The 24,585-nt window shown below is 46.4% G+C and overlaps 1 protein-coding gene across 13 annotated transcripts in view; it reads right to left on the bottom strand.

Moving 5' to 3' along the window:
* Positions 1–24,585, bottom strand: part of KALRN (kalirin RhoGEF kinase) — a 655,749-nt gene that overhangs the window by 347,478 nt on the left and 283,686 nt on the right. For all 13 annotated transcript variants that reach the window (XM_059920949.1, XM_059920948.1, XM_059920941.1 and 10 more), the window contains exons 7-9: positions 21,589–21,780; positions 19,589–19,720; positions 17,495–17,725 (exon numbers count right to left, since the gene is read on the bottom strand). In XM_059920949.1, the coding sequence (XP_059776932.1) occupies positions 17,495–17,725; positions 19,589–19,720; positions 21,589–21,780 (555 nt within the window). The remainder of the gene's footprint in view (positions 1–17,494; positions 17,726–19,588; positions 19,721–21,588; positions 21,781–24,585) is intronic.

The following is a 24,585-nucleotide window of genomic DNA, read 5'->3' on the forward strand; positions in this document are numbered from 1 at the left end:
CCAGGACTATTCACATATTCAAATAGATATTTATTATTAGCCTCATGGTGGTCTAGCGCCAGGCACTAGGACAGCCCAGCGTGCAGGATTAAACAAGGCAGGCTCGGCCCTGACTCCAGGAACTCAGTCTAGGTGGGTTAACGAGTACTAGATATGAAATCACACAATTCATCATTAATTGCAAGGGTGAAAAGTGCCAACGGTCAGCGAAGCCCACTCTGAAGAAGTGAGGCCTGAGAGACAGTAGGACTTAACTAAATTAGGAATTGAAAAGATCAGCATGGTTTGAGTAGGTGTAAGTAGGAAATGCGCCCCGAGGCGGCAGGCACCAGGTAGAGCTGAGCCCTGGTGTGCTGAGTCTGACTCCAGTGTTAGCCTAAGAGCCACTGAAGGGCTGAAGGAGAAAGACACCATCAGATCTGCATTGAAAAATTACTGCTCTGACTGCTTTGTGGAGAATCAGTTGTTGGAAGACAGGAACAGAGGTAGGAAAACAGGAGGTTCCTGCGGAAATCCTGACAAGAGGCGATGGTAGCGCAGGCGAGGCCAGTGGCCGTGTCCGTGGAGAGACAGGTTTCAGTAATATTTAGGGGAGAGAACAGCCAGGATTTGGTGACGGGGCCTGGGGGTGATGCAGAGGCAGGTGGAAGCCTGCTCCCCAGGAAGAGGAACTTGTCACTGGTACAGAAGCAAGTGAGTCACAAGGGATAGCACAAAGATGACAGATTTTTTTGTTAAGTTTTCTTTCAACTTTCATACTCACGCTCTGGTTTTGATAAATGACAGGTGTGCCTCTGAACTTGAGTGGGAAGTAGCACCCAGTGATAGTTATCAATGTCATTCTGGCAAGATGTGCCTTTAATTTCAAAGGAGTAATTTTATACACTAAGGTTTAAAAATAAATTATGAATTGTTAATATAGCCAGATCCTAATGATAAAAGAAAAATTAGGGACACAAAATCCACCTGAAGAATATAAATTAGGCTTACATGGAGTTAAACCTTGCATTCTTTTTTTTTTTTTTAAACATCTTTATTGGAGTATAATTGCTTTACAAGGGTGTGTTAGTTTCTGCTTTATAACAAAGTGAATCAGTTATACATATACATATGTTCCCATATCTCTTCCCTCTTGCGTCTCCCTCCCTCCCACCCTCCCTATCCCACCCCTCTAGGTGGTCACAAAGCACCGAGCTGATCTCCCTGTGCTATGCGGCTGCTTCCCACTGGCTATCTATTTTACGTTTGGTAGTGTATATATGTCCATGCCACTCTCTCACTTTGTCACAGCTTACCCTTCTCCCTCCCCATATCCTCAAGTCCATTCTCTAGTAGGTCTGTGTCATTATTCCCGTCTTGCCCCTAGGTTCTTCATGACCTTTTTTTTTTTTTTTTCTTATATTCCATATATACGTGCTAGCATACGGTATTTGTTTTTCTCTTTCTGACTTACTTCACTCTGTATGACAGACTCTAGGTCCATCCACCTCACTACAAATAACTCAATTTCGTTTCTTTTTATGGCTGAGTAATATTCCATTGTATATATGTGCCACATCTTCTTTATCCATTCATCTGTTGATGGACACTTAGGTTGCTTCCATGTCCTGGCTATTGTAAATAGAGCTGCAATGAACATTTTAGTACATGACTCTTTTTGAATTATGGTTTTCTCAGGGTATATGCCCAGTAGTGGGATTGCTGGGTCGTATGGTAGTTCTATTTTTAGTTTTTGAAGGAACCTCCATACTGTTCTCCATAGTGGCTGTATCAATTTACATTCCCACCAACAGTGCAAGAGGGTTCCCTTTTCTCCACACCCTCTCCAGCATTTATTGTTTGTAGATTTTTTGATGATGGCCATTCTGACCGGTATGAGATGATATCTCATTGTAGTTTTGATTTGCATTTCTCTAATGATTAATGATGTTGAGCATTCTTTCATGTGTTTGTTGGCAATCTGTATATCTTCTTTGGAGAAATGTCTATTTAAGTCTTCTGCCCATTTTTGGATTGGGTTGTTTTTTTGCTATTGAGCTGCATGAGCTGCTTGTAAATTTTGGAGATTAATCCTTTGTCAGTTGCTTCATTTACAAATATTTTCTCCCATTCTGAGGGTTGTCTTTTGGTCTTGTTTATGGTTTCCTTTGCTGTGCAAAAGCTTTTTCGTTTCATTAGGTCCCATTTGTTTATTTTTGTTTTTATTTCCATTTCTCTAGGAGGTGGGTCTAAAAGGATCTTGCTGTGATTTATGTCATAGAGTGTTCTGCCTATGTTTTCCTCTAAGAGTTTGATAGTGTCTGGCTTTCCATTTAGGTCTTTAATCCATTTTGAGTTTATTTTTTGTGTATGGTGTTAGGCAGTGTTCTAATTTCATTCTTTTACATGTAGGTGTCCAGTTTTCCCAGCACCACTTATTGAAGAGGCTGTCTTTTCTCCGCTGTATATTCAAGTGGGGTTTATTCCAGGAATGCAAGGATTCTTCAATATACGCAAATCAATCAATGTGATACACCATATTAACAAATTGAAGGAGAAAAAACTTATGATCATCTCAATCGATGCAGAGAAAGCTTTCGACAAAATTCAACACCCATTTATGATAAAAACCCTGCAGAAAGCAGGCATAGATGGAACTTTCCTCAACATAATAAAGACCATATATGACAAACCCACAGCCAACATCGTCCTCAATGGTGAAAAACTGAAACCATTTCCACTAAGATTAGGAACAAGACAAGGTTGCCCACTCTCTCCACTATTATTCAACATAGTTTTGGAAGTGTTAGCCACAGCAATCAGAGAAGAAAAAGAAATAAAAGGAATCCAAATCGGAAAAGAAGAAGTAAAGCTGTCACTGTTTGCAGGTGACATGATACTATACATAGAGAATCCTAAAGATGCTACCAGAAAACTACTAGAGCTAATCAATGAATTTGGTAAAGTAGCAGGATACAAAATTAATGCACAGAAATCTCTTGCATTCCTATACACTAATGATGAAAAATCTGAAAGTGAAATTAAGAAAACACTCCCATTTACCACTGCAACAAGAAGAATAAAATATCTAGGAATAAACCTACCTAAGGAGACAAAAGACCTGTATGCAGAAAATTATAAGACACTGATGAAAGAAATTAAAGATGATACAAATAGATGGAGAGATATACCATGTTCTTGGATTGGAAGAATCAACATTGTGAAAATGACTCTACTACCTAAAGCAATCTACAGATTTAATGCAATCCCTATCAAACTACCACTGGCATTTTTCACAGAACTAGAACAAAAAATTTCACAATTTGTATGGAAACACAAAAGACCCCGAATAGCCAAAGCAATCTTGAGAAAGAAAAACGGAGCTGGAGGAATCAGGCTCCCTGACTTCAGATTATACTACAAAGCTACAGTAATCAAGACAGTATGGTACTGGCACAAAAACAGAAATATAGATCAATGGAACAGGATAGAAAGCCCAGAAATAAAACCACGCACATATGGTCACCTTATCTTTGATAAGGGAGGCAAGAAACCTTGCATTCTTGAAGGCATTTCACTGCGGTATAGTTTTGAGGGGCTCCTAAACCTGACATGCAAAGTCCTCTGCGACAGGTCCACCCCTCCCAACCCCACCTCCAATGAGTTCCTGCCCCACCTCTCAACACCCCCCAAAACTGCTTCTCACCTCCTGAGTTTTGTTCTTGCTATTTTTCACTTCACTTGAAATGTCCATCTCTTTTTTCTCCCTATATCCACTTCCCAGGCTCCTTCTTACTCATCCTTTAAGGGCCATCTCAAACTCTAGTTTTGGAAAGCCTTTTCTCTTTAACAATCCACTCAGGCTGGGGTGGTGTCACTCTTCTCTGTTCTGTTCAAACCACAATTATTGCCCACAGGCTGGTCTCTCCCACTAGACTCTGACCTCCCTGTGATTCCTGGACACAGCATGGTACTCAGCACAGAGGGCTTTGCGTGAGATATGTTGAAATCAACTCAACTCAAAACTCATTGCCCCAACACACAACTTTGGGGTGAATGTCTCCAGCTCCATAGTCCCTAGATAGGTTAACTCTTATTACCTCTCACAGCCTGCATTCAAAGTTCTCCCTTTGTGTGTATCCACCCTTTCTCCACTGCCCCACTTGGCAGGTAGGTAGCTCCCGAAGAAGTACGGGGTTTTCGCCATTGTATCCTGCCCTTTCATCCCTCGCCTGCCCCTAGAGCCCCCATCAGCACCGCACACTCAGAAGATACTCAATGAATGTTTATAGCCATGAGTTGTCAAGTGCAAATACGGCTGCCTACTGTCTTGGGAGAAGCTGTGCCGGTGCATTCAGCAGAAGGCCTGATCTTTGCCCCATCACTGGAAACAACAGCCCTGGTCAGCCTGGGACTCCTCGCCACAAAGGCAGGCAGGCAGTCTTGCAAACAACGTGTAAAGCTCTTTCTCCTTTCTCATGCCCCAACTTTTCAACCGGAATTAGTCCTTTCCCAGAACAGCCTTTTCCAAGAGAGATACTCACATCCTGAACCGGATCTGGGAGCCAATCTAACAGCCATTATGCATAATTCCCTAATCACCCCCTTTCTCCCTCATCTAATTGTGTTTATTCCAACCAGCATACAATCAAGACGGAGTACTTTACAGGGGAGGAGACAGTCCTTTCTAGCTGCTAAGGAGAAGAGAATAGTCCTTTTGAAGAGAACTATTGATATTTTCTGAACAGTGGCCATGAATACAACCAAATTAATGGGAGAAAATCAAGGGCCTAGCTGCTTTCTGTCCCAGGACTCTGATTTTTCGGATTCTTCTAACATGATAGAATCTTAGTGTTGGAGAAGACCTCAAGATCACCCAGCCCAGTGCAGGAGGCCCCTGCATTTAGAGGCAACCACCTTTGAACAAAGTTTTAAGTTGGTGTCTAAGCTCTGTTAATATGTAAGTGCTTTAGGTTCCTAAAGCATCATTAAAACGTGGTACCATCATGATCATTCTAAAGACACCATAACTTACAGAGGAACCTGGGTTCTCACCCCAGCTCTGCCCCTAACCAGTTGTGGCCCAGCTGGGTGTGTGCCTTCTCCTCTCTGAACCTCACTTTCTCCAATGAGACTGTTGGATCACATCATCTCCCTAAATCTCCCTTCAACTCAAATATTTCATGATTTTATTACATTGAGGGTAGGGCAGTTCCCCTCCTCAGAAGAAAAGGCTGTGGAGGGTTCACTCTTTGTCCAGCACTAGGCCAGGGCACACGCTCACCATCTCATCTATGCTATCTCACCACAACCCTGGGATGGTGAGAGTTATTATCCCCATGTTTGGATGAAGAAAATGAGTCTCAGAGTGGTTAGTTAACTTGCCTGAGCTCACACAGCTACTAAATAGTGGAGTCAGGATTCAAACCCAAATGGTTCGGGCAGCAACACTACCATCTGATTCCCAGACCTTATTCAAGTTTTCCCATGTGTCCCAACACTGACTTTTAGAGGAAAAGGATGCAGGCCAGAAGCATGTGTCATGCTTAGTTGTCCCTTTAATCTGGAAGAGTTCCTCAGGCTTCCCTTGACTTTCCTGCCTTTGACACTTTTAATAGTTACAGGTCTATTACTTTACAAAATGTCCCTCAGTTTTGGTTTGTCTTATGTTTCCTCATGGTTGGAATCAGGAATAACACAGAAATGATTCTTGTTCTTCCCACTGCATTCTATCAGGTGGGATATAATTTGAATTTCCCCCATTACTCATGATGTTAACTTTGATCACTGGGTCAGGGTGGTGTCTTCCAGCTTTCTTCTAGAAAGTCACTCTTATTCCTTTGTGATTAATAGGTATTTGAAGGAGGTAGTTTGAGACCATGGAGGAGACAGATGCTGTGATGTAAAAAGGACTTTTTACCACCCTGCTGAGAGTGTCACCAGCAGGCAGACAGCCTCGGGTGTCAGTCCCCTTTGGGGATTATTACCCTTGGCTGAAGAGAGTGGCTTTGCCCAAAGCCCCTTCTTACATTGACCCATGCCCAGTGACAGACTCCAGAGTATAAAGACACAGTTTTCACTCCCCAACCTGAGACAATCTTCAGAACGCCTGGTAGGGCTGGCTGAGGATTCCCTTGAGATGACATTGCAGCTCAACTTCACTCTCTGTCTAATCCTCCTTCCCTTCCCTTCCTCAGGGGTTGATTCCAAGACCACCTCCTAGTAAACTTCCTCTGGGTAGCCCCCTGTGTGGACACCTCCTCAGCCTGTTTGGATTCCAATCCTCTAAGCTGGGCTGCCCTCCCTGCATGGATGCCCTCCTCCCTCTGCCCAGGCTGTGACACTGCACAGCCCCTGCTCCTCGTGGATGACCTCCTTGACCTGCTCATTGTCTGCACCTATGCACCTGACACCTATGCCAGGCCACCCTTCTCTGCTCTGCTCACCTTGCTTGGGCTCCGACACCTGCACCAGGCTGTGCCTGCACAGGGACTCCCTCCTCGCTCTGCTCTGGACCACCCTTCCTTGAGGACTCCTAGTGCTGGGGTGCCCTCCCACCAAAGCCATCCTCAGCCCACTCCACTCTGACCACCCTGGACCACTGCGGCCCTCCCACCCTGCAGAGAGACCCACCTTGCTCAGCCCCACTTAAGAAGAAGAGCCTCCCTTTTCTGGAAACACCTCTTCCTTAGCTCCTGAGACGCCATCTCACTGGGAATTCCCCCAGCTCACTGATCTCCATTGTGTCTACTTTTCTGAATCCTCCTAGTCTTCCCAGGCTCTAAATTTTGGAATGCCTGAGGGCTCATCCCCGGATCTCTTCTTTCTCTTCTCTTGCTCCCTAGATGATCTCACCCAGTTCCATGGCTTTAAATATCATCTATGTGCTGGTAATTTCCATATTCACAGTTCCAGCCCTAATTTCTCTCCTGAGACTGAGACTCATGTACCCAGCTGCCTACTCTTCCTCTCTAGTTTGGTTTATAATGGGCACCTCAAGCTTAACATATCTAAAACAGAACTCTTTATTCCCTTCTGCCCCACTCCCCTCCTCTCCCAGTTTTCCTTGCATCAGCAAAAGCACCACAATTCACCCAACTGCTTAGCTGCAAGCCTGTCTTACTTACTCTTTCCTGTACACTGATTTCCATCAAAACCACCCTAGTCCCAGCCACCATCTTTCCTCATTCACCCGATCAGCTCTCTAGGTGGTCTTCCTCCTTTTAGTCTTGACACTCCCTCCACACAATAGCCAGATCTTTAAATATAACATTTCTTTCAACAAGAATCAAGTCATGACATTCCTCTTATTGAAATTCTACAACTGTTTCCTATCACACTTAGAAAATCCAAATTCTCTCCATAGCTTATAAGGCCTGATTTGATCTGGACCCAGCCCATTTCTTCAAACTGTTTACTCCTTTTCCCTCCTCTCTATTCATCAGGTACTCTGGCCATTCTCCTATTTTCATGAATGCACCCAGCTCATTCTGGTCCCAAGGACTTTGTAGGTCCCATTTCACATGCTTGGAATCTCTTCTTAAACACACCCCATGGCTTATTCATTCAGCTGAATGACCTGCTGTCATTCTAGCACCTATGACATATTTGTTTGTTTGTGATGGTGTTCTCTCTCTTCCTCCTGAATGTAAGCTCCACACGGGCAGGGGCTTTGTTTGGTTCACTGCTATGTTCTCAAAGAGCATCTGCTGAATAAATGAGTGAATGAACTCAACCTGATGCGAGAACTTCCTGTGTGATAAAGGGCAAAAACCATTAAAGGAAAGGGAGCTGTTTGGCAAACAGTTGTGAAATCAGAATCCCAACTCTCTGATTCCCTCCCTGGCTCTCTCTGATCAATCATCTTATTTGAAATATGTTAAGTTTGTGTCATAATTTGATCCATGATAAAACGGACAAGGCATTTTGTTGTGTTAAGTAAACTGAAGAACGGCCCCCCCTTCAGCTGTTACCTCCTAGTGCCCAGCCCCGACTCTGTAGAAGCCAATATTCTGAGGTTGGGAAGGAGAGTTGGCATGCCATCGGTGTCCACACGCATTTTGCTCTGTTAAAAGCTCAAGTGCGCATGATGTGTGTGAGTGCCCAGGACAGCCATCAAATCACTGTTTCTGTCTCCTTGCACAGCACACTGAGAACTAGTTCTGAAGGGGAGCAGCTCATTCTCTGCTGGCACCACTCCGCTCCCCATCGGCTGAGACTGGAGAGCATGCGGGTACCACTTGAAATGGCCAATTACCACCAATTCATTTTCTGTCCCCTCTTTGGAATAAGTATGATCAAAATAAATGTCTTGCTATGGCGGGAAAAGCCATCATTTTTCTGAGAGGGCTCAGCTGAAACTCATTAGCAGGTGTACAGACTCTCTTCCCCCTGAGAACCGCAGTCCTTTGTCCTGACAAATGTGATGCTGCGTGGAAGCCGGCTAAGAAACCAGCCGCCTCCCTCCCTTGGACCCCTCCACTCCCAGGCAGCCCACACCTGTCCCTTCCCAACAGGCTGAGGTGACTGGAAATTGTCTTTGTCTTTGACATCTCCCTGAAAGCATCACCTCACATGGTGCCTTTGATTCCTGTTTGTGGTGTCACCACACTTTTCATCACTAAGGACTGAATCTCTCAAGTCAGAGGTTCTCAAACTTTAGACCACTTCAGAATCACTTGGGGTTCATTCTAAAACCTAGGCACCACCTTACCCACAGATTCTGAATCAAAAAGTAAAGAGTAGGGGCTTCCCTAGTGGTGCAGTAGTTGAGAATCTGCCTGCCAATGCAGGGGACACGGGTTCGAGCCCTGGTCTGGGAGGATCCCACATGCCGTGGAGCAACTGGGCCCGTGAGCCACAACTACTGAGCCTGCGCGACTGGAGCCTGTGCTCCGCAACAAGAGAGGCCGTGATAGTGAGAGGCCCGCGCACCGCAATGAAGAGTGGCCCCCGCTTGCCACAACTAGAGAAAGCCCTCCCACAGAAACAAAGACCCAACACAGCCAAAAATAAATAAATAAATAAATAAAAATTTAAAATAATACATACACTTAAAAAAAAAGTATAGAGTAGGGTCAGATAATCTGTTCTTAACAAGACCCTACTCTGCCCAGATGATCTTAATGCCAGGGGTCTGAAACTGAGTCCCCCTAAAACGAGTTCCCCTGTCGAGTTTATGATTAACCTCTTTATCCAAAACGGTATTCCTTTTCTTGTCCTGCCCCTGTTCCCCTCAGGATTGAGGAGCATCAAAGAAAAGGGGGAACTGAAACTGAGCAGGACCTTGTGAGGTCTTCCTGGATACAAAAGCCCCTCCAAGTCTCCCGTCTTGGTTTGGCCTTTCCCAAGTTCCAAAGAGGAGGCTCATGCAGTTAATGATTAGAACAATAGAGCCACAGGACTCCCAGTTCCTCCTGAAGGGATGTAGATAACAATGTTGTGCATATCTTTGAGTTGCTCTGCAGAAACTACAACCCCCATCCAGTGGAGGATGCTACATGCTGACCACAAGCAGCAGACCCCATACTGGTTGGAACCAGAAGGTTGAAGATTAAGATTCCTGAAACATCACCCTGTTACCTCACCACCAACCAATCAGAAGAATGTCCATGAGCTGATCACACACCCTGTGACTCTCACCCCTAATGTTGCCTTTAAAAGCCCTTTCCTGAAAATTATCAAGGAGTTTAGGTCTTTTGAGCATGAGTTTCCCATTCTCCTTGCTTGTCGCCCTACAATAAACTCTGTACTTTCCTTCACTACAACTTGGTGTCAGTAGATTGGCTTTGCTGTGCATTGGACAAGTGGACCTGAGTTGGGTTCTTCAACAGGTCCAAGAACCACACTTTTAAAAATACAGTCCCACATTCACACTTGACACCTCCCTTGTCTTCTAACAAAATGGACGGCAATTTCCAGTGATTTTTTTTCATAAATGCTCTCAAATCTACCCTTGTCCCATCACCTTAGCCCATGACCATGGCCCTAGGATCTTCCCACTCCAACACAGTCCTCCTCTGGCACTAAATGACCTCAGACCTTCACTCTGATCACCTGTTTTCTCTGGTCAAAATCTTTCAATAGTTCCCCACTAGTTATAAAGTGTGAGTCTTTTATCCTTTAGCCTGGTATTCAAAGCTCCAGAAATAGCATGTTGAGGTCAAGGACATGCCGAACATAGGGGTTATCAGAAAAAAGTGACCTTAGATGGTGACTGTCTAGTCATTTGTTAACATAGTAATAAAAGAGGAATTGAGGACATTAAAGGTGTTTAAAATTGTTGTCTATCAAGAAAGCCCTGAGGCTCAGTAACTCTTGGGGAGGAACCTTCTCTCACTGCCTCCCAGGACCCACCAGCCTCCCAACCCTGTCAGATGGAGGCACCCAGGTCCTTCCTTGGAAGGTACTCATCACAGAAGGATGACTGTTCAGTCAGAACAGAATTTGCATTCAGAAAATCAAAGTGAGCACCCAGGGAAAGGCCATGATGGGGAAGGGAAAAGAAGGCAGAAAGCAGGGCAGAGAGGAATGGGGGTGAGGTACAGAGTGTGAAGGGTCCATGAAATTCCAGGCAGGAGGGTCTGAGCAAATCAGGAGCAGGCCTCTGAAGCCCATTTCCCAGCCCTGCCAATTCTAGCTACAGGATACATGGAGAAGACTGGAACAGACCCTTTGTTACCAGCCTCCTACTATGGGGAGAGGGATGGAGCGCCCCTTCTAAGAGCAGTGACACCAAAGAGGCAGATGAGAAAGTTTCCCCATCCTCACTCCAATCAGAAAGCAACCCTGACCAGCAGAGCCCTCTCTTTCTCCCCTCCCTTCCTCCCCCAGTTCAGCCAAGCCTCAACCCTGCTCACTTTCTGGACACTCACCCTGCCCAAAGAATCATCTATTATCTACTTGAATGTATTCGAATGATTGGATTATCACCATCAAAACTTAATTGAGAACTTTAATACTGCTAAATACGACCATGGGCAAATGGACATTATTCAAGATATATGCTACAAAGAAAAGCGTCAGTAGCACTGAGTTAACATAATTACGGTTATGAAAAACAAGTGAGAACAGGTAGTGCCTGTCTTAGGGACATCTGTGCTAGAGATAAATAACTGTAGAGAGCCATTTTATAATGATGGAGCAGGTGGAAAAGAGTGTTTGCGTGTGAGTACGACTGCCTGTGTGGGTCTTCCTGGACAGGGAGTTTAGGGATGAATCTCAGCTGTCATCGGCTATACGGCAAGTTTGATCCCTTGGGACCAAGCAATCTATCAGGGCCCTTTGAGCCCTGCACTAACTTATAAACCCCTCAAGGGCAGGATCTGTGTCTCTCTGCATTCCCACCACCTAACATAGTGCCCAGGGCATAGCAGAGAGGCTAAGAGCATGGACCTAGAGATTCAGTGGACTTGGGTTTATAGCCTTCCTCTGCCACTAGCTGTGTGACCTTGTGTAAGTTTACTTAACCTTTCTAAGCCTCAATTTCCTCATTAGTATTGATAAGATGAGGACCAAAGTATCACCTGCTTCACAGTGTTGGAAGATTAATTAAGATAAGTGAAGTGATTAGATGCTCAATTGCTCATAAAGATGATGAATCCTGAGCTATGAACAATAAAACTTTTATAGACACATTTAATCCCAGGAACCAAATCTCAGGGTTGGAATCCAACCATCCCTCTGATGTTTGAATCTCCTCCCCAACATACCCACCAAGTAACTAATTATTCAGCATTTCAGATTTTTGATGATGGCTCCCCCTTGTGTATGTTCCCTCATCTATCTGGGACTAGGCCCTGAGTGAGCATTTTCCTTCTTAGATGCTTTAATCCTTCCTTCTTATAAGAAGAGTTCTTTTCTAGACCTATCATCATTCCAGTCACTTTTTTCTAACTAAGCATGCTGTCTGTAACCCAAAGGGCTCACCTTTTATTATGCAAAGCTGTTAATTGGATTATACAATGCCCAAACTGGTTTAGTATGATTAAGGGGCTTTAGTCACTACAGCTAGTAAAAGACTGAATATCTGGAGTTTTAAAAAATTACTCTCAAATCCTTTTTACATGTTCTTTGGCAAGCAAGAGCTGACACAGTAAAAGCTATAATTTTCCACGGGAGGCTCCAGAAAAACCTGATAGAAACAGGTGAGATTCATTCATAGTACAAGAACTATGGACTTTAATATTAATACACTCATTCAGAATGGAAAATCACTGAGCCAGAAAATTCTGACATCACTGCCCCTCCCTCGCTCACCTTTGGACTGCTTAAAAGCAAAACACATTGCTTTTAAGGGAAGGCACTGGGGCCTCAAATGGGTAATGTCCCACCCACCCCACCAAGACCACTCCTAACCCTTCCAGCCTGACCTCCCTCTATCGCTGCCAAGAGTAGGCACTCAGTTAGATTTCCTCTTCCTGTCCCCTGGCTATAACTTAGCTCTCCACTTCCTGGCCTTCCCCAGGAATACCATCCCCGTCTCCTCTGCCTGAGCTCCAAGCACCAGTGCAAAGGCCATTCCACCCACAGGGAACTTGCTCTGCTCTGACTCCACCAGCCCACTGTTGTCTTGCTTCTTTGGCCCTGAACCCAGATAGCCACGTGCCACTCATACATCCTCGGGTATATATGTCTTCTCTTGAGCCAGAGACCTCCAACTCCTAGTACAGGGCCTTGCACACAGGTGTTCCAAAACACTTTACCAATTTATTCTTGCACCACACGGAGGGAGAAGAAGAAAGGGAGGCAGAACAGATGGCCTGCACAGATACTCACAACAGTTGTTCCGGCTATTAAAAAATGGAATGGAGTTTGCATCTACTAGAAAGATCAAGACTAGCTACTCCTCGTTCTTCTCAACAAAGTCAGGTCTATCTGGGCTTGAAAGGAGTCCTTTATTCTTGTGGGAAGCCACAGGGTTAGGAGAGAAGAACAGACAGAAGGTGGAGGTCAGCTGATGCTGTCATAGAGCGCTCTTATGGCTGTTGCTTAGTACTGTTCCACTCTAAACTGGAAAAACAACAGGACTGAAAATTATTCCACTAGCAATACTATGGTAGATGCACTCTATGCCTTTCTGCAGCTTAATGGACCCAAGTTCCAGTTTGATCCTCAGAGACTTATTTCCATTGCCTCAAAGCCCAGAGGGGAAGAGAATGTTAAGAGGACACTTTTTGGGAACCAAGGTAGAGCTAGCACAGAGATGATGTGTCAGGCCAATTCTGGCTGCAGATATTTAAATGGAATCTCTTATTCACTGGTGTCTATCTTTGGTTTCAACCTCTCTGCTTTACTCTGCGTTGGGCAAGGTATTCCTATTTGGGAAAAGACCACCCCCCAGAAATGGCAATGGGACAAGGAGTCGGGTGGGGAGAGGCCGGCTGGCTCTCCCCCGTCTCTCCACTAGCAGGAGTCCCTGTCTCTTTCTCTTTCTCTTCTGTCTCTCCCCCCACCTTCCTCTTTCTCTTTCTCCTCCCAGCCCAGGTATGTCTGTTTCTCTGCTCTCTGTCTTTGAATCTCTCTTCCTTTCTTTCCCATCCTCCACTGTCTGTCTCTGTCTCTCCTCCTCTCTCCCTGTTTCAGGGTGTGTGTATGTGGTCTGTCTTTCCCCTCTCTATGTTAGTATGTGTGTGTGCCTCCTGTCTCTCTTCTGTTCTCCGTCGCCGTCTGCCTGGCTCCTCTCTTGCGTGGTTTTTCTGTAGGACACCGGGACTGGGAGCCAGAAGACTTAGCTTCTGGTCCTGGCACTACCATTAACTAGCTGTGTGGTTATGGCCAAGTTGCTTTACATCTCTGGGCCTCAATTTTCTTGACCCTATAGTAGGTGAGACGGAATGCTCTTCCAGGTCCCCGGCAATTCTGAGATTTTTATCACTGAATGAAACGGAACTCATCAGACTCAGGAGACACCTGAGTACCACTCAAAGAGGATGTGACTAAACCAAGACAATACTGCTGGAGGATCTGCTACATGCTAGGCAGGTGCTGTGCTTGCACCTGCTTCAGTCCAATGAGATAGGTATGTGATGGTTCCTATTTTAGGGGTGAGGAAACTGAAGCACCAGCAGTGAAGCCACTTGCCCAAGGTCCCATAGCTAAGACTTGTCAGAGCAGGATTTAAACTCAGGCCATCTGGCTCCAGAGTCCACGCTCTTATCCGTAATGCTGTATCACCCTAGCCGCCGATGCTCGCTCACAAGCTTCCCATTTAGGCTGCAGAGTAAACATCTCTAGACGCCAAATGTGCTCAAGAGTCTTGGATCCAGACTATATGGTTCAATCAACTCTCTCCTCCTTCAAGACACCAACTCTGACTTTTCACACCTCTGCCTGTAAGTGTCCCATCAACACTCTATTGCCCTGCACACTGCCTGGCGTGCCTGGGTAGCACGGACCTTTCTATTTTCAAGTGTGTATGTCTTGTTGCCTTTCTACCTAACCAGGCATCTTGCCAGAACCTAGTGCAGTGCTGGGCCCACTGCCCAGACCCATGTTTGCTGAATAGCTGATGAGTACCAGGATACTTTGTAGCACTAAGGAAATACCTGGGACCTTCAGACTTTCACATCACAATTCCTGCAAACAGACTGCAGCTACTCACTGGCAACTACTGGATGGGTTGGGAGGGAGGGTTAGATGGTGTTCAATTCACAGAAGCAGAAACAGGGGGCCTCCAATAATAATTTCAACTCAAGTCAGCAAATATAAAGAGAACCCCAGCTTCATGCCAGACAGCTAAGAGCTGTAAAGGGCACAGAGAAGCAGCAGCCATGGCTTCTACTCTCAAGGAGATACTGGAAAAGAAGAGATGAAGCATGCAAAATAAAAGATGATAAATTTATAAAATTCCAATAGCACTTTGACCTTTGAGTTAACATTATTGTTTGCGTGTGTTTGTGTATTATTAAATAAAATCGTGGGAGCACAGAGCAGGGAAACTGCTTGTCCAGTCTGATTCTGAAAACTAGGGCAGGCTCCTGTATGGCTGGGAGTCGGGAGACCAGAGTCCGAGTCCATCACTGGAACCACGGAGTGCGTTATATTCAGCGCTCTCTGAAGTGCCAACTCAGACACCAGTCAGGCATCAATGCTCGCTTGGGTGTCAGGAAGCATTTGAAACCCACACCAGGTTTCGTAGCCCTTGGTTTTCACATTTTTCTTCGTGCATCTGTCCCAGTGTCAGACATTTGGTGAGTGAGAGTTAGCTGGACAATAGGTGAATGACGTCACATCTCCAGAAGTCACATTCACATGTCCCGAAAAGAACAATGGAATCAGTCATCCTGGGGAATTCAGTCCTCGTGGAAAATCCAAACCCCTTTACATCCACCTCATAATCTTCTACTTGCTTTTGTTGAGTGCCAACAATGTGATTCATCTTGTAGAGGTGAATTGATAGGGCCTCCATTCCAGAAATGCTCTCATTTTTAGAGCATGATGTAGAACAGCCACCGGTGTAGTTTTATTATACGTTTCCCCAGCTTTAGTGTAGATGTCACGATGGCCACAGAAAAGTCTGATAACAGCCATTCCCAGAGAGTCCGAGTCTGGATGCCGCCCTCCTGCGGGGGAAGCCTTTCACCCACCCTCCTCGCAGCACCTCTGCCCCTCTCCAGCGCCCGTCCTACTAGAACAGCCATGAAAACAGCAGGGAGACAAAGAGCACACCAAGGAAGCTGCACAATCCATGGCCCAGAAATCTCCAAAAGTCACTCAAAGTTCACTGAAGTGGTAGCACCTTCTGTGCGCCTCTGGAGGCTGACACCTAACCCTGTCCCAATCACAGACCAAGCCTGTGCTCTCCTGTGCTCAGAGATGATACGTTGATCTGAACAATTCCAGATGGCAGGAGCAGACAACTGATGCATTTGCTTCTCCATCCCCAGCAAGCCCCACAAGGGTTTCAGAGCTGGGGCCAGCACATAAGCGGTGCCCATCTCTCCTGAGGCTGAAGTGTCGCCTCTGATGACTCATCACTGCCCCAGCCGGGGGACAGGGGCTACAAAGGAGTTAGGGCAGCCCAAGCATGGGGGACACTCCTGAAGGCCTGCCTACTTCTGGGACTGACTGCACGGTGGTGACCCCACACCCAGAGGGCGTCACGACCCCTGATAGGATGCCCCGCTCTCCTTCCAACCTGTCACCATCACAGGATACCCAGTACAAGGGCCCCCCAACAACAGCTGTGAGGGGAACCAACACTCCAAAGACATGTCCAGTTGGCTCTCAATTTTCCATGTATATTTCGACACACTTTTCGATTACACCTGGTCAATACCGCAGGAGGTGTGGAAGGAGAGTGAAATGTTATTTTATATGTATAATCTTGAAATTATGAGGTGGCGACAGAAAAGTCTGAGAACACCAGCGCTCCCACCCCTGCCTCTCACAGTGAACCAGCAGGGAGATGATGCTAAACCTTAACTTCCATCTCCAGCTCCCGACAAGCTCCCCCTCCCCCAGCTATCAGTCCTCAAAAAAAGCTCCCAGGGGGCTTCACTGGTGGCACAGTCGTTGAGAGTCTGCCTGCCAATTCAGGGCACACGGGTTTGAGCCCTGGTCTGGGAAGATCCCACATGCCGCGGAGCAACTAGGCCCGTGAGCCTACAACTACTGAGCCTGCGTGTCTGGAGCCTGTGCTCCGCAACAAGAGAGGCCGCGACAGTGAGAGGCCCACGCACCGCGATGAAGAGTGGCCCCTGCTCGCCGCAACTAGAGAAAGCCCTCGCACAGAAACGAAGACCCAACAGAGCCAAAAATAAATAAATAAATAAATAAATAAAAATTAAAAAAAAAAAAGCTCCCAGGGGTCCCCAAAGAGACAGACAGAGAAGTATGAGGAAAAAAGAATGTGTCATTTCATCCAAAAGGGCATTTGTGGCAAGGCTGTCCTTTCATAGTTAGAAACAACCATTTCTTTATTATTTGTGGTAAAGAAAAATGCTATGACTCTTACAATAACGCAAAAAACAGATTAAGCCAGGAGTAACCTCTAATCACAGAACATACAATTATCAACAGCCCTTGTTTTAAATCTGGTTTCCCAAATCCAAGCTTGCCAAAGAATCCCCTAAAGGCCCTGTACCCCACCACACCCCAACGCTAGCAGGCCACCTGCATCCCTGATTGAGAAGTGGGCACACTGTGGGTTCAGCTCCGACAGCGCTCAGATAACCCCCTAAGACCCGGCGCTGTCCAGAGAGCTCACGCCTGAGGGACGGTCAAGCTTCCCCCAAAGAAAACAATGTCATGACTGCAAGGAATTGCTGTCTCTCAGATTGAGCCTCCCTTCCCAACACCAGAGGGTGAGAAGGCCCGTCTGTAAAGCTGCTTTAAGTGAGAAGCATCAATTAACAAGTCCGGATGGTGTGGAGGGTGCAGCTGGGGGCTGAACTGCCCTCCTCCCTCCATAAATCAGGCGTTCCCAGGCCTGATCACCTAGGTCAGGGACTTGTGCCACCTGCCTGCCTGCCTGCCTGAGACAGATGCCAGGCTCAGGGAAGCAGTCTGTTACCTGCTGGACGTCCTGCTGGAAGACGCAGAGCTGCAGCCGCTGGTGGAGCCGCACCTTGCGGTGCTGCCAGATGCTCTCGAGCCGCCGCTGGTGGTGCAGCACCTCGTGCACCACGTCCAGCACCTGGTGCACTGCCTTGGAGTAGTTGGCTGTGGCAGTGAGAGACTCGGAGTTCCCAGGGCTCAGGGGACGCTGCAGCACATCCAGCAGCGCTTTGCCATCCTGGCTGACCTGTAAGAGGCAAAGAGGTCAAGTCTAGGGAGCAGAGGGGCAGGAGGGGCTCAGGGAGGCAAGGCAAGCCTGCTGGCGTCCCTGATGAGGACTGAGAATCTCAGTCCTACCGACACCCATGACAACCAAGGAGCGTGCCACCAGAGCTGCCACAGTGCCCAGCCTGCAGCCCGGGGAGGGCCGAGCACCCCGGAATCCTGAGGGAGAGGAGGTGCTGGGGCTGCAGCCAGTTGTCTGCGAGACCCCGAGTCACTGTCTCCCTCCCCCTTGCATTTCAGCTTCCTGAGGGCAGGGACTCTGTCTTGTTTATCTCGCCTGGAAGAGTGCCTGACACTTGGTACTTGATAAGTATTTACTTGATAAATATTTTGACTGACTCACAGACTAGGTCAGGCAGCAGCTCTTCGTTTCAGAAAAAAAGCTGAATATAAGTTGACACCATAAACTTCTCTCCCTCTTCCCTCTTCCGTCCTCACCTTCCTCTGCGTAGCTCTAAACTTCTAGGTGTGTGACCAGAGGCAAGTTATTGACACTTAACCCCTTTGGGCCTCAGTTTCCTTGTTTGTGAAGTAGGAATAGAAATGGTACATACCCCATAGAATTGTGGTAAAGATTAAATGAGTTAACGCATGCAGGGCACTTAGAAGAGGGCCCAGCAGGTACGGGCTACCAATTCTACCTTTATCATCATCGTCATCATTTTTCTCTCCTTTACTTCCTTGTCATTTTCCTTCTTTTATACTTACCCTTCTTTTGATCTCCTTCAATACAACCTCCTTTTTTCTTCTCCTGAAAGTGGTAACATCCCTGTCTTTCCAGAACACGCAGAATAAGGGAGGGACCCTTAGATTGTGGACACAACGTCCATGCTCCTGGGTTCCCCAACACTCACCCTCAGTGCTGAAACCAGTGGGGGTGACATTCCCTGCCATTTCTCACTGGATTCCTGGCAATATTTCTGGAAAGTGGCATCATCTGACTGACACCTGTGGCTCTCCAGGGCTTGGCAGATTATCCAGCGAGCATGTGCCTTTCTAATTTAAAACCATGGTGACTAGGGTATTGATAGGAATTTTAAGACCCCAAATTAATCTGGTTAACAAGGAAGTCAAAGTTGGTTTGGAGTTGAAACGGCCTTTTCCTTCCAGCAAGGTGTGAAAGGAGGTGTGCTTGGTACAAGTTAAGAAGGAAGTTTTTTCCCATTGTTAACTTGTACCATGCTCCCAGCCTTTGATTTTTCAGCAGAAGAGCCTTTTAGTTTGTCCTTCACTTCCACAGCAGCTTCCCACTCCTGTAAACACCCATCTCCACCCCGTGGTGGGTTGTGCTCTGGACCTTCCAGTGAGAAAATTAGTATTTTTTGATGAGCTGCTTCATAAAAGGGGCGGCAGGGCTAGTGTGTGCATGCGCGTGCACCAGACAGAGAGCAGCTCCAGAGGGGCACGGCCTTGCTTTCCTACAGCCCTTCCACAGCAGAGACAGTCCGGGCTTCACACATAGGGCGAGGTAGGGGTGTGTGTGTGTGTGTGTGTGTGCGTGCATGTGTGTGTGTGTTCACACATAGGGTGAGGTAGGGTGTGTGTGTGTGTGTTCACACATAGGGTGAGATAGGGTGTGTGTGTGTGTGTGTGTGTGTGCGCGCGCACGCACGCATGCACACTAAGGCGGTTCCTGCCAATGGCTGCATTTTGACATCATCATCAACAGATCAAGGATCTTAAAGATGTCTCCAGAGGGAGAAAAATGGCCTCTCTTCTTCTTAGTCCAACTCAGGCTATTTCACAGCACACAGGCCGGTACTCTTGCCACACCCCCATACCCCTATACACAGCCAGGACCCCTGGGTGTCCGCTGGGTTCTCACCTCTGTGTAGGCCTGGGTCACCTGCTCATACAAGGACTGGTGGTGGTGGATCGCCAGCTCCAGGTCCTGCATCTCAGACGGCAGGCCACCTTCGCTGCACATCTTGCACCAGGCGTCCACTCCCGACAGGAACTGGAAGGAGATGCCGGCTGGGTCAGTGTGGAGGCACTGGGGTTGGGCAATGGGCAGATTATGTACAGACAGTCAGATACCTTGGGAAGAAGCATCAGGAACTCTGGAAGCCTTCAGAGACCACTGCAGACAGTGGAGTTTTTTCTTTAATTTTACAAACACCAACCCCAGGTAAGAAGTCAGACCCAGGACCTGTTTAGGAAGTATGGTTTCCACAAAGAAAGATGACTATTATGAAACTGCTAGGGGTGGGAGGTGTCTTCATGTTCAACAGGTTACATCCACACAATGATGATAAACTACAGGTGTGCAAACAGCTCACTACATGACATGTGTATGTGAGAGCTTCTTGTCCTGTGCACACTCACAGGTACAAGTGAGAGGCAACATATAATGAAATGGGATGTTTCCACACATGTGCTTTATAGTGTGGACATTGAGCTGTGAAGAGTAGCAAAGAATGCCTCATTCAGGCCCATCAGGCACCCCAGGGAACCTGCAGAGACCATTCCCACAGGGGATGGAGATTAACACTCAAAAAGATCCCTGCTAACACTCAAAAAGATCCCTGTCAGAACCCCAAGGGGTGGGAGAGGGGAGGGCAGCTCAGCGGGACAGACTGTACTGTGTCTAAAGTGGCTCCTGGGATGTGATATATAGATACAGATCTTGACAGACATCAAAGTATTTAAAAATTAAAATTAACAACTGTGGGAGACTATGGGTCTCCATGCACAAAGGGTGAGCTAACTGAAATCACTCAGATTTATTGGGTGGAAAATATACCTCTAAAATGCAAATAATTCTTCACCCAACAGTCTGGAGTGGTTCTGTCTGTGATTCTTCTTGCCTGGGTGCACAGCTCCATTTAAATTAATTGCCTAAATACCTTTTTATCTCATTGCCTAGAACAGCCCATCTGAGGACAATAAAGAGCTGCCTAAATAAACGCACTGAAAAAATAGCCTTGAATCCATTGTTTGGGGTGTGTGTGTGTGTGTGTGTGTGTGAGAGAGAGAGAGAGGGAGAGAGAGAGAGTGAGTGTGTATATAACATAGAAATAATCTCAAGAACATAGAAAATAATAAAATCTAGTAAAATAATTGAAAATGATGAGTTTTGAGTATTTATTACCTTTGCTTTTAATTTGATATATTTAATTTAAATTTATACAGTTTAAAGTAATGGCTATGTTTAACAACCAGCTCATGAAATTCCTGAAAATTTAACCATTGGCTCTCCCTAAGCTGCTTAGAGTCAGCTCCTACACGCCACTGGATCTTAGGCAGGTTACTTAATCTCTCTGAGCTTCCCTGCTCCTCTCTGTAAAATGGGTTAGTAATGTCACTGGCCAATGCCAGTAAGTAAATGGCAACAAGTAATTATTATTTCTGTCCACTGTATTATTATTACATTATTATTATCCACAGCAAATGCTTCATGTAAAATTAGTTTCCCCCTGTTCTCAGCACTCAATGATCAGTTTAGTTTCACCCCTTTGGTCTATGCTTATGGAATGCAAACTAAGCAGTCAACACACACACACACACACACACACACACACACACACACACACACACGTCCAACAATAAACTACTAAGCAGAATAGTTAGCTCTGGGTTTCTTCCTGTTTGAATGTTAAGCCAAGCCTCCAAGAGTTACCAATGTCTCTCTGGGTACACAGGGGCCATGACAGTGGTAGAACATGGGTTATTGTCAAAACTACTCAGCACGGTCTTTGGTGTTTCAAAAAGAGAGGAGGGGCTCTCTACACCTCAGTGTATGTCCTCCCAGCCTGCCCTGCCCTGCCCCGCCCCTGCCCCTCCGCTTCCCACCACCAGCGGCCACAGCAGCTCCCTTGGCCTTACCTGCTCAGCCTTCTGATGGAACACAGCAGACATGGCGAGGATGGTGCTGCGCTCATCCAGAGCGGCCGCAAAGCTCTTCCACTCCTGGTCTAGCTGCGTGGAGATCTGCTTGATTTGCTGCGAGGCGTAGTGGCCAGCCTCTGAGAGGCGGGAAGCCACGGACATGATGCGGTTGATGTTGACATAGGCGTTCTGGGAAGCAAGGGAGAGCGGGTGCTTAATGGGGCAGGCTGAAAAGGCACCCACAGAGCACCCTGGGGTGGCGGAATACATGGGGAAGGAGGCTACCCAAAACAAAAAGTTTGAGAGAGGCTAGTATCGGCCACATTAACATATCCATTTTGAGCCCAAAGGAGGTCTTTGTTTATATTATGAAATTTCAGCAGATGGCAGGTACAGTAACTGAGCCCTTTCATTTTGAGGACCAACATAGTTTCTGTGCCAACTATTAATGCCCACGAATGCAGTCACTTTACATGGACTACCTTAATAATCCTCACAATCGTCTTATGAGGTCATGCCATGGGGACAGCATGGTACTTCCAAGAGTTTCTCTCCGGAAGCAACGGCTCAGACCAGGGCAAAAGCCAGAGGAGGCAAAGGCACCTCTCTCAACTCAGGAGAGAGCTGTACCCAGGGCATTACTGCCAACTACAACAGGGCAGCAGTGCTCATCAAAGAGGGCAAAGGACACACGTCACAGGATGACCACACGTCTTCCTACCACCAAGTGAAGACTTTGCTGCCCCCTGTTCCTACCCCCACCAAGAGAGCAGGTGAATAAATAAATAAAGAGAGCATATGAAGCCACAATATCCATGCTAAAAATAAGATCTGTGGAGCCCTTTCTTATCCCTACGTGACTTAGGAACATCTCCCCACTTGACCCCAAAAAGGCACCTGTGGGGCTCTCTTGGCCCTGCTGACTCCTCTCACCCTGTGTTTTGTTTACATTCATTCTCATCTTTGATTGCCAATTAAAAATTCATGACCATGTGTGTCATTCCTTACTAGGTCAGCAGAAAACTCTACAGGAAGAAAGAAGACAAAATAAAAAAAAATGCACAAACAAAGACAGTAGTGAGCATGATTATTTTTAACTGCTACCTCCTATTAATTGTCTGAGGTGTCAAAACAATCAAGTAATATTGTGGCACCTACAGGGAGTTTTTCTGACTCACACAATGTCTGTCTGAAGGAGGACTAGGGTGGCAGGTTGCTTGCACACCTTTGTTCTTTGTTATGAATCTTCTTATATGATAATAAATATTCTTCAGCAACGGCATTTTCTCTTGGCTCTATTAGCTCAGCGGAAGTTCATTAATAATGGGTAAGTTTAATGAAGGTTCTTTATTTTCCTTTCCCTCTTCCCTCATGGTCCGCATTCATGTTCGCTGTCCTGACCTCAAGCACACCATCCCAAACCTGAGCCAGGCTGATAAGTTCTCTCTTCATTTAAAAGGTCTCTGTGGAAGTTTAAGAGGTTAAGTGAAGCACTTGAACACAAATCCATCCTGATGTCTAATGATCCCCATGCGTAACCTCTTTTTTTAGTTTGGCCTGAGACCTTTCTGACTAGTACGTTTCCTTGATAGAATTAGAATATTACTAACTCTTATTATTTGAAATAACTATCCTTCAAAAACTTAGGAATCATTATCAGTCCTGTTTTCTGAGTTAGGACACGGATTCTTCTTAAAATTAAACTCTATTTATAGAATTGATAGAAAAACCAACTCTGAATTAGAAATAGAAGGAAAGAAACGGGGGGGAAAAAAGACATATACTAATTTTAATAGTTCTGTCTTTTAAGGGACTGACATTAGGATTTCCACCAAATTTCCTGCTTGGGTTCCACCCAAAGCAGACCTTGAAACAAGGATTTGGGGCAGACTCTTTATTTGGGTGTGATTCCAGAAAGCACAGTGAGGGAGTAGGCAAGTCAAAGAGGGAAGGGAGGCAAATAAAGAAAGGATATGTCCATTAGTGGGTTACTGTTGTGAGCATTTGGGGGTCATCTCTCCTGAAACCTTTGAGAGACTGTGTAGAACACACTTCTGAGCATCCCACTGGGAGATGAGGGATCTGGGGTATTTACGCACAAGTCCCATCACTCATGGTTGAAGGTCTCTCCTGGAGTTACTCCCTGGCATATCCAGGCTGACCTACACACAGGCCAAGCATACTCCCCAGGTCAGAGAGTGACCGACCACGGGCAAAGAAACACAGGAAGCTGTCGCTGTGCATGGGAACCGTCTGCAGATGACCCTCGGGGAGGACTGAGGGGATATGAGTGGGACATTGGCAGCATCTAATAAAGCTGCCCTTCCAAACTGGATATGAATCCTGGAAACCCTCCCCACGCCACACACATTTCTCCAACTCTATCTAGTGTGGTTGTATTTTCCTGTCCTGGGAAAGACCTTCGTATCCTTTGGCCAGAAGGGAAGCAAGAACAGCAATAAGAGCAGGGCATGGCCTGTCCCCCGGGTCTCGCGTGTGCATCTTATGGATGCCTGGACCTCTGTTATCACTGCCTGTTTCTATTCTCTCCCCACAGGGAAGTTGGGGAGGTGTGTTTCTGCTCACTTTTAGGAAGAACTTTCTAGCTATTAGAGATATCGAACTGTGGCTGCCTCTGGAGGCTGTTAACACCTTGTCACTCCTTCAAATATTTATGGAGAGTGGGCCAGGCTCTGTGTTGGGGGCTGTGGGAGATCAAAGACAGAGAGGAAAGAGACAGGATTCCTGCCCTCAGGGGCTCACAGCTGAGACTTAAAAAAAGTCCTCAAATAACTGTAATTTAAGCAAAATGAAGTAAGTGTTAGGACAGAGGTAGAGGCAACTCGCAGTGGGGATGCAGGGGGAAGGGATATGAACAACTGGCAAGGATGTTGAGAAGGGGCTTCCTGCGCAGAAGGGGGTGGTGAGGTTGGCAGTCCTCCAAGGCCCCCTTCAACCCTTAAGCCTGTGATCATAAATGAAAGCTAAAAACAA

This window comes from Balaenoptera ricei, chromosome 4 (genome assembly GCF_028023285.1).
Source record: "Balaenoptera ricei isolate mBalRic1 chromosome 4, mBalRic1.hap2, whole genome shotgun sequence".
NCBI lineage: Eukaryota > Metazoa > Chordata > Mammalia > Artiodactyla > Balaenopteridae > Balaenoptera > Balaenoptera ricei.